Source organism: Diabrotica undecimpunctata, chromosome 9 (genome assembly GCF_040954645.1).
Source record: "Diabrotica undecimpunctata isolate CICGRU chromosome 9, icDiaUnde3, whole genome shotgun sequence".
Taxonomy (NCBI): domain Eukaryota; kingdom Metazoa; phylum Arthropoda; class Insecta; order Coleoptera; family Chrysomelidae; genus Diabrotica; species Diabrotica undecimpunctata.
This window is the reverse complement of record NC_092811.1, coordinates 40,877,799-40,885,907: the sequence shown is the minus strand read 5'-3', so window position 1 is coordinate 40,885,907 and position 8,109 is coordinate 40,877,799. Positions and strand designations below refer to the sequence as shown.

The following is an 8,109-nucleotide window of genomic DNA, read 5'->3' as shown; positions in this document are numbered from 1 at the left end:
CGGAACAACTTATTTAAATTTCTTAGAAGACGTTATTGATCCGCTAATCACTGACACATTAGAATCTATGATAATCTTTTAGAGGATGAACTGACTTTCTACAGGACGGGGCACCCCCACAATATAATATACGCGTAGAACAACTTTTGAATCAACGTGTTTCAGAGCGTTGGATTGGCAGAATGGGATCCAATAGAGTCGCCTACCAGATCTCCGAATCTTTTGTCTTTGGATTTTTTTTGTAAGGATACTTAAAATCAAAAATATAAGCTACTCCGCTTGCACACCTTGCAGAGTTGCGACAAAGAATTGTGACAGAATGCCGATTGTTGACGATTAATGCCGGAAGTATTTGCAAATATACGAAGAGGCTTTAAAAAAAGACTCAATTATTGTATGGAGGTTACGGGAGGCCATTTCGTACATTTAATTGGTTAATTTGATAAAATTTTATGTTGAATTTAAAATTATCTTCAAAGTTATTTCGTAAATTAAAAAATAAATAAGAGTGTCGTTTAGAGAAAAAAAAACTTTCCAAATGATGTGCCAATGGACAACACTTGCTACTTAAAAAATAGGAGGTTGAAATTTTTTTCCCCTTCCAATACAAATTGACGTGTTTTTTTTTTTTAACTTTTGAAGAAGCTCTTCGTTTCTGAGTTTTCGGTGGGGTCAAATTTTTGTTGGAACACACTGTATAGTAATTCGTTGCAGTTATGTCTAACAAATAAAGTATTTGTTTGTCGCTCGACGTATTCAGCAGCAATATTGTAATATATAACTTATTAAATTATAATGGAGAAAGCTATACAAGTCAACAATATATTTGGAAATGCATATTTCATACTTGCCGACTTCGCTTCTGTGAAATATTTGCCATCCAATAACGTGTAGCACTATTCAACTACCTTTATTATTCAGAGCTACTATTTCTTATCTAGGAGTGTCTCAAACATAACATTGCTGATATGAAAAATATTTTTAACAAGGCAATAAAAAATATTACTACACATACGTTCATATGAATGTATACAACACGTTAACCAAAATGTCTAGAGTAGAATATGGAACTTGAACAAATTAATAATAAGTCCATTACAGTGAATGAAGACTGAAAAATTAGCTTAAACTTAATCATAAAATACATGATAATGTATTGTTGATATTTTTTTGCATTCTTTATTTATTGGAATCTGTTTCTTCAAATAAAACAAAACAATAATCAATAAGTTTATCACGTAATTAACACATATTCTTCTTCTTCTTTCGTGCCGTGCTTGTATTCAAGTGTTGGCTATCGTCATATTGACAAGCTGATGAAATGATTCTCGGTCGGCAGCTAGATGAAACAGTTCCTCGACCGTTCGACCTGTCCATTGTCCAATGTTACGTAGCCAGGACAGTTGTTTTCTTCCGACCCAACGTTTTCCTTCGATTTTGCCCTGAATGATTAACCGGAGTAAGCGATATTTAGGTCCTCTCATTATATGACCGAAGTATTGGACCTTTCTCATTTTGATGATGTTGATCAATTCTCGCTCTTTGTGCACGGTCTCTAGCACGCGTTCGTTAGATATGTGTGCTGTCCACGGGATTCTGAGCATGCGACGGTAACACCATAACTCAAACGCTTCTAATTTGTTAAGATTTTTTATTTTTGATGTCCAGGTTTCACATCGATAGAACAAAGTGGACCAGACGTAGCACTTCAATACTCTTAGACGTGTGGTCAACGACAGACTTCTACTGCATAATACAGAACGCCAGTTTATAAAGTTTTTCCGTGTGAGTTCTATTCTGGTCGAAATTTCCTCGTCATTTTCAACCCTGCAGTCAATCCAGCTACCCAGATATCTAAAGTGTTCCACCCTTTCCAGGATTTTGTTATCTAATCTTAGTACATTATGTTTAATTTAACACATATTGTCCTGAAGCTAATTTCTTGTAGCATTTTAAAGTAATTACTATGGAGGGATGCCGGTTTTCAACATCCCTTCACGTAGAGTCTTGTTTGCTAACAGTGTCTCTTTCAGCGGTTTGTACTTGCTGTAAGTCCAATTGGTCCGCTAGCCTTCGAATACTCAGTAATAGAAACTTAAATGGACTCTTAAATGTAATTTAGTCTGGCCTGTTGAATAGATTGATATAGTGAAATAAAACAATAACTTGTTTAGCTAGAACTGTAATTGAAAAAGGGCAAGGAATAGAAACTAATAAACTGTGAGTGAATAACTAATCGTAAGGAACCTAATTAGAAAATTACAGTTTATGAACGAAAACACCATAACACTTCACATTAAGGGTTCCCGATATATTGCGTAACTTGCGATTGCGAACGTGGAGAAAAACTCTCTGAAACTTGAAAAGTAGGTCTAAACCCTACAACTATTGCTAATTCACTGGCTTCCCCTAGCCACTCCGAAATAATTGTCTATGCATTTTGAAGGATCTACCGGTTTAAGGTCAATATGGGCGGAGATTAACATTCTAAGAAATAAGTCAATGCAGGCAAGGAATTTATTTAGGTAACAGATGCGGCGGAAATATTTTTATTTTGTTTTGAAATAGAATTATTTGGTTGGAGATTATTGTTCTCCAACATTCCCCCCGGCGTTAGAGACTTGTGGTCTAACCTACTCTTCTTTATCTTGCCTAGGGAGAACCGAAATTTTAGAGATTGCCCTTGTAAATTGGCCATTGATGGTCTTTAACTTGACCACTCTGACTTTGCCATCTTGACCGGGCATTGTATCAACTACCCGTGCTAGAGGCCATTTTAGAGGAGGTACATCGTCCTCTCTCAGAAGAACTAAGTCATTGACTTTTATGTTATCCCTTGGTCGGGACCATTTTGGAGAGTTTTGTAAGCGGTTTAAGTAGTCAACAGACCACTTTTTCCAGAAACTTTGTTGTACTTTTGCAATTTGTTGAAACACGGATAGTTTATTTTCCGGGATTTTTTTTTTAAGTTTTGCTCAGGATGCGCAGTCAGGCTGGAGCCTATTATAAAGTGCCCAGGACTGAGAAAAGTGTAATCGGAAGGGTCGCTGGACATGGCACAGATAGGCCTTGAATTCATCACAGCTTCAATTAGAACCATGACAGTATAAAACTGTTCGAAAGTGAAAGAAGAAGAACCTATTAGTCTACGCATATGATATTTAGCGCTTTTTACTGAAGCTTCCCAGATCCCAGCCCAATGAGGAGATCTAGGGGGAATAAACTTCCATGAGATTTGATTTTCAGACAGATATTCCACAATGGTTTGAGAATTTGACTTATTTTTAAAGAATTTGTATAAGTCGTAGAGTTGGTTTCTTGCACCAGAAAAACATGTGGCATTGTCACTGTAAATGACGGTTGGGTTACCACGTCGGGAGATGAACCTTTTGAGTGTTAATAGAAAGGAAGAAGTTGTTAGATCAGAAACAACCTTTATGTGCACAGCTTTGGTCACCATGCACACGAAAATGGCTATGTATGCCTTGACTTTTGGCGCTTTTCGGAGTGAAGAAGATTTTAACAGAAAGGGTCCACCATAATCTACACCTATTTTTTGAAAGGGTCTTGTTGTAATGGACAACCTATCTTGAGGTAAGTTACCCATTAGCTGTTGTGCAGGAGTGCACGAAAATCGGAAACATGTGGTGCAGTTGCGAATAATTCGTTTTGCTTCCTTTAGACCATTGAGAAGCCAGAATTTCAACCGAAGGTTTGAGAGAACTGTTTGAGCACCAGCATGTCCCAATCTGATATGCTCATTTTTGATGATAAGATTGACGGTATGATTTTTGGATGGAAGTAGTATCGGATGTTTTTGCAAATAGTCTATGTCGGGACAGTTTGTAAGTCTGCCTCCAACTCTGAGAAAATTAGAAGAATCGACAAATGGTTTTAGTGAAACGATGTTTTTATTTGAAATAAATTTGTTATTTTTAAGCTCCGCAATTTCTTTTGAGAATGCATCACCTTGAATTTGTTTGATGATGAAATCCATAGCATAATTTAACTCCGCCACAGAAAGGGGTTCAGAAATTTTTTGTTTTTTACAATTAGAAATAAACCGAAATACGTACGCTACTGTACGTTTTAAGCGTGAAATATTTGAGAAACGTGAAAAAATTCTCATCCAGAAGTTTTCTACGTTAGAATTTACCACGAGGCTTATTTTTCGTTCCTCGGGCAGGTTTTCGAGCACTTTGTCATTTGCTAGATTGAAAACATTGAAATTTTTATCTCGTAAGCATTTAGGGCCTTGCCACCAGAAATCGCTATTGAGAATTTCAGAACCAGACATTCCTCGAGAAAGAAGGTCTGCGGCATTTTGTGCAGACTTTATGTGAAGCCATGTAAAGTTTTGAGTCAACTCCTGGACAAGTGCTACCCGGTGAGCCACGAAAACCGACCACCGACTCGGGTGACTTTTACACCACGACAGAGCTACCTGGGAGTCTGACCAGAGGGTGACTGAATGAAATTTTACAGGTTGATTTTCAAAGATAGAAATTAATTTTGAAACAAGTTTTGAAAGGAGAACCATTGCGCACAGCTCAAGCCTAGGAAGTGTTACCGTCTTTAACGGAGTTATCCTTGATTTGGAAGAAACTAATGCACAGGATATGGTCTCATCGGCATAGAAAGTTCTCAGGTATACGCATGCGCCATAAGCTGCCAAACTGCTGTCAGAAAATCCATGAAGCTCAACCTTTAGAATTACTTTTTCAGAAAAGTAGAAACGAGGAATTTTTAAATTTTTTAATTGTGACAAGTCCTGTAGAAACTTGTTCCAATTGTTTAGAATATTTTTGTCCAAAATTTCTGTGTCCCAGTGAATTTTTTGCAGATAGAGTTTCTGCATAAGCATTTTGCCTTTAACAATGAATGGATTGATAAGTCCCAGAGGGTCGAAACATTGTGCTAATGCAGACAGGATTTTTCTTTTTGTTACTGGTGGGCAGAAATTATTTTCGGGGACGGAGATTGTTATTTGGTCTTCTGCAGGGTTCTATTTTAGGCCTAGAACTTTGCTGGAAGTAGAATCGAAATTTAGGTCAAATATCCTGAGTAGTATTTTTTGAATGTTTTGGATTGATTTTTTGTAGGAATATGGATGAATTTGAATGAAATTTATGTAATGTAAAACCATGGCGGTTTAGAACAGAATTTAATTGCTGAAGTATTTCGAGCAATTCTTCAATATTATTTGACCCACATAAACCATCATCTACATAGAATTGGGTTTCGAGAAAATGTGAGGCCAATGGAAATTGAATTTTATTTTTATTTGAAATCTCTTGCAAGACTCTCGTCGCAAGAAATGGGGCGCTGTTCGTCCCGTATGTAACAGTATTAAGTTGAATACATTTTATAGAATCGTGGGTATCGTCCCTCCACAGAATATTTTGTAGAAAGCGTTGATCTTTGTTGATCCACGTCTGTCGAAACATTTTTTTAATATCACAGGAAAATATGAATTTGTATTGCCTGAAACGAACCAGAATATCGAATAGATCAGGTTGCACCTGATACCCTTTTAATGAAATATCGTTCAGACTTTTTCCTGTAGAGCTTTTACAACTAGCATCCATGACGACACGCAAAGTTGTACTTTTATTTTGTTCGTTGATGACACACAAATGTGGAATAAAATATTTTTTGTCCGAATTTTCATTCACGAACGAAAGCGGTACATATTCAGCATGCCCTGAAGAAATATATGTGTCAATGAAGTTTTTGTACTCGAAAAATAATTTTTTATCTTTTTGGAATTTATTTTCGAGCGAGAGAAAACGCCGTTTGGCTATGGAAAATGAATCACCCAGTAATTGGTGTTCTTGTGCACTTTTTAATGGAATATCTACTTTAAAGCGTCCATTTTCAAGGATCTTTGTTGTAGTTTGAAATATTTGTTCGGCCAGCTCGTCAGCTTCCGACAGAATAGGTTTTTGAGAAAGTTCTTCCATGTTCCAAAATTTTGTGAGCTGCTCATCCGTGCTACACGTAGAAAGTAGAGCAACCTCTCCAGAAACATTGTTTGCTACTGTGGGTGCCGTCAAGTGATGAGCTATCACGCCGGCAATTAGGTACCCCAGGTGCGAAGCCTGCAAGATTGGAAGCCTGGGGCCAAGAGGAATTATTTCCGGAAGAATTAGGTCGTAGTACAAATCTGCCCCAACCAAGATGTCTATTTGACTAGGTTTGTGAAAGGAATCATCGGCGAGAAAAATGTCCCCTGGAATTGGTAACTTTTTTGTAAGAATGCGGAACTGTGGAAGATTGCAAGTAATATTTTCTAAGATAGCACATGAAATTTTGAAAGACTTTTTATTGTAGTTAGAATGCATTTTTATGTTGACCATCTTTTTTGAAACCGAATTATTTTGGCCTATGCCAGAGATATTTAGAGAAATGTCATACGGCTTATAACCCAGCCTATCAGCGAGACACCGGGTACAAAGGCTATTCTGACTTCCTGTATCGAGTAACAATCGGGCCGTTAAAGGGCTCCCGTTTTTGTCGAAAATGGTGACTTTGGCCGTAGCTAGAAGTATGTTTGAATTTTTTACGGACAAAGCAGAAAAAGAATTTGTAAAAGGTTCTTGCCCTTGAACCGAAGGACCTTGAAAAGTTGAATTAGACGAATGTTCGCGTTTGTAATTGTTTAAATTTGTAGAAGTTGACGGACTTTCATTGTTATGAGTCGTAGAAAAAGTATAATTTTTACCCGAAATGTGAAGAACAGTGTTATGGCGCTTTTTACATATGGTGCATCCATGTTTTGAGGAGCAGTTTTTAGAATTATGCCTACCTAAGCAGTTTACGCAGAGACCTTTTGAATTTACGAATTTTATTTTGTCATCATGCTGAACGTTTTTGAAAAATTGACATTTATAAATTTTATGTCCTTGTTTTTTGCAGTAAATACAATAAAAGTCAGAAACTAAATTATTTGAAATATTATTTTTATTTGAATCCTCTGATGTGTTATTACTGTATGCATGGTGTGAAACTTTTACGTTTTTGGTTTGCCTAGGATTTGTATTTTCCAGACTTTCCAGAACAATGCACCTTTTTTCTAGAAATTTAAGAAAAGCATCTAAATTTGGTACATCTGTATGATTTCGCTCAGTTTCAAAAAGTCTCGTTGTTGAAAAGTCTAATTTGCTTTGTAGCAGAAAAACTAAAATTATATCAATGAGCTCTGAACTTGAAAATTGCAAATTTTTTAGCAGTTGCATATTTTTTGTTACAGTTGTTAGAAAATTTCTGAGGATCTGCGGTGAGCTGTTTCTCAGTGTAGGAATGTCTAGAATTTCTGTTAAATAAGAATTTATGATTGTGACCTTATTTTGATAGCGGTTTTTTAGAATATCCAAAGCAATTGAAAAATTTTCATTGGTGACTTTCAAAGAATCCACCAACTTTAGAGAATCACCTTGTAGGTAACTTTTTAAGTAAAGAAATCTTTGGATATCAGAAAGGGACTGATTTTTTATTATTAGTGTGTCGAATAGTTCATAGAAGCTTTCAAAATCATTTACGTGTCCAGAAAATTTGTTTATACTGATTTCTGGGAGTTTTACGGCCATTTGTTTATTAGCGCTCCCTGTATTGGTAATTTCCAATGATTTAATTGAATTTTGAATTTTTGAAAGCGTCGCAAAATAATTTTCTTCAAACAAAGCACGATCAGACTCTTGAGAATCGTCCAGGAATTCAATTTCATCCTGTACGCTGTTGAAGTCAGAGAAAAGGTCTTTTAACCTATCTTCTCGCGTTTTGAATGAGAAAATATCTTTTTCCGAATCGTGGTTTATTTCTAGCCACGCTTGAATTCTACCAACAGAATCTAGTATAGACTGCTTCTTTTTTGTTAATTTATTTAAACCCTTATTGCTCATTGTAATAACTTTAATTTGTTTATTTTTAATGAATTTATTATTTATTTTTGAATTAATTAATTCTGAATTATTAATTTTGAATTTTAACAAGCATGCAATAAGCTAAACTAAAAATTTAACTCTGAATAGTTTTTTAACAATGTTTTTATAAGAACAATGTTTTTTGAAATAACTTTTTGAATTGATATAAAAAAGTTTGATTTGTACG

At 35.7% G+C, this 8,109-nt stretch overlaps 2 protein-coding genes across 2 annotated transcripts; both read right to left on the bottom strand.

Moving 5' to 3' along the window:
• Window positions 1-2,872: 2,872 nt before the first annotated feature.
• On the bottom strand, window positions 2,873-3,997 carry LOC140450553 (uncharacterized). The gene has a single exon (XM_072544209.1). The coding sequence runs from the start codon at window positions 3,995-3,997 to the stop codon at window positions 2,873-2,875; it is 1,125 nt and encodes a 374-aa protein (XP_072400310.1).
• Window positions 3,998-5,051: 1,054 nt separating this feature from the next.
• On the bottom strand, window positions 5,052-7,901 carry LOC140450552 (uncharacterized). Its single transcript, XM_072544208.1, has one exon. It carries the CDS (start codon window positions 7,899-7,901, stop codon window positions 5,052-5,054), a length of 2,850 nt encoding a protein of 949 aa, XP_072400309.1.
• Between the last annotated feature and the right edge of the window lie 208 nt (window positions 7,902-8,109).

Bases quoted from the DNA above. Each gene is read 5' to 3' on its own strand.
- LOC140450552 (XM_072544208.1), bottom strand. From the start codon at position 7,901: ATGAGCAATAAGGGTTTAAATAAATTAACAAAAAAGAAGCAGTCTATA.
- LOC140450553 (XM_072544209.1), bottom strand. From the start codon at position 3,997: ATGGATTTCATCATCAAACAAATTCAAGGTGATGCATTCTCAAAAGAA.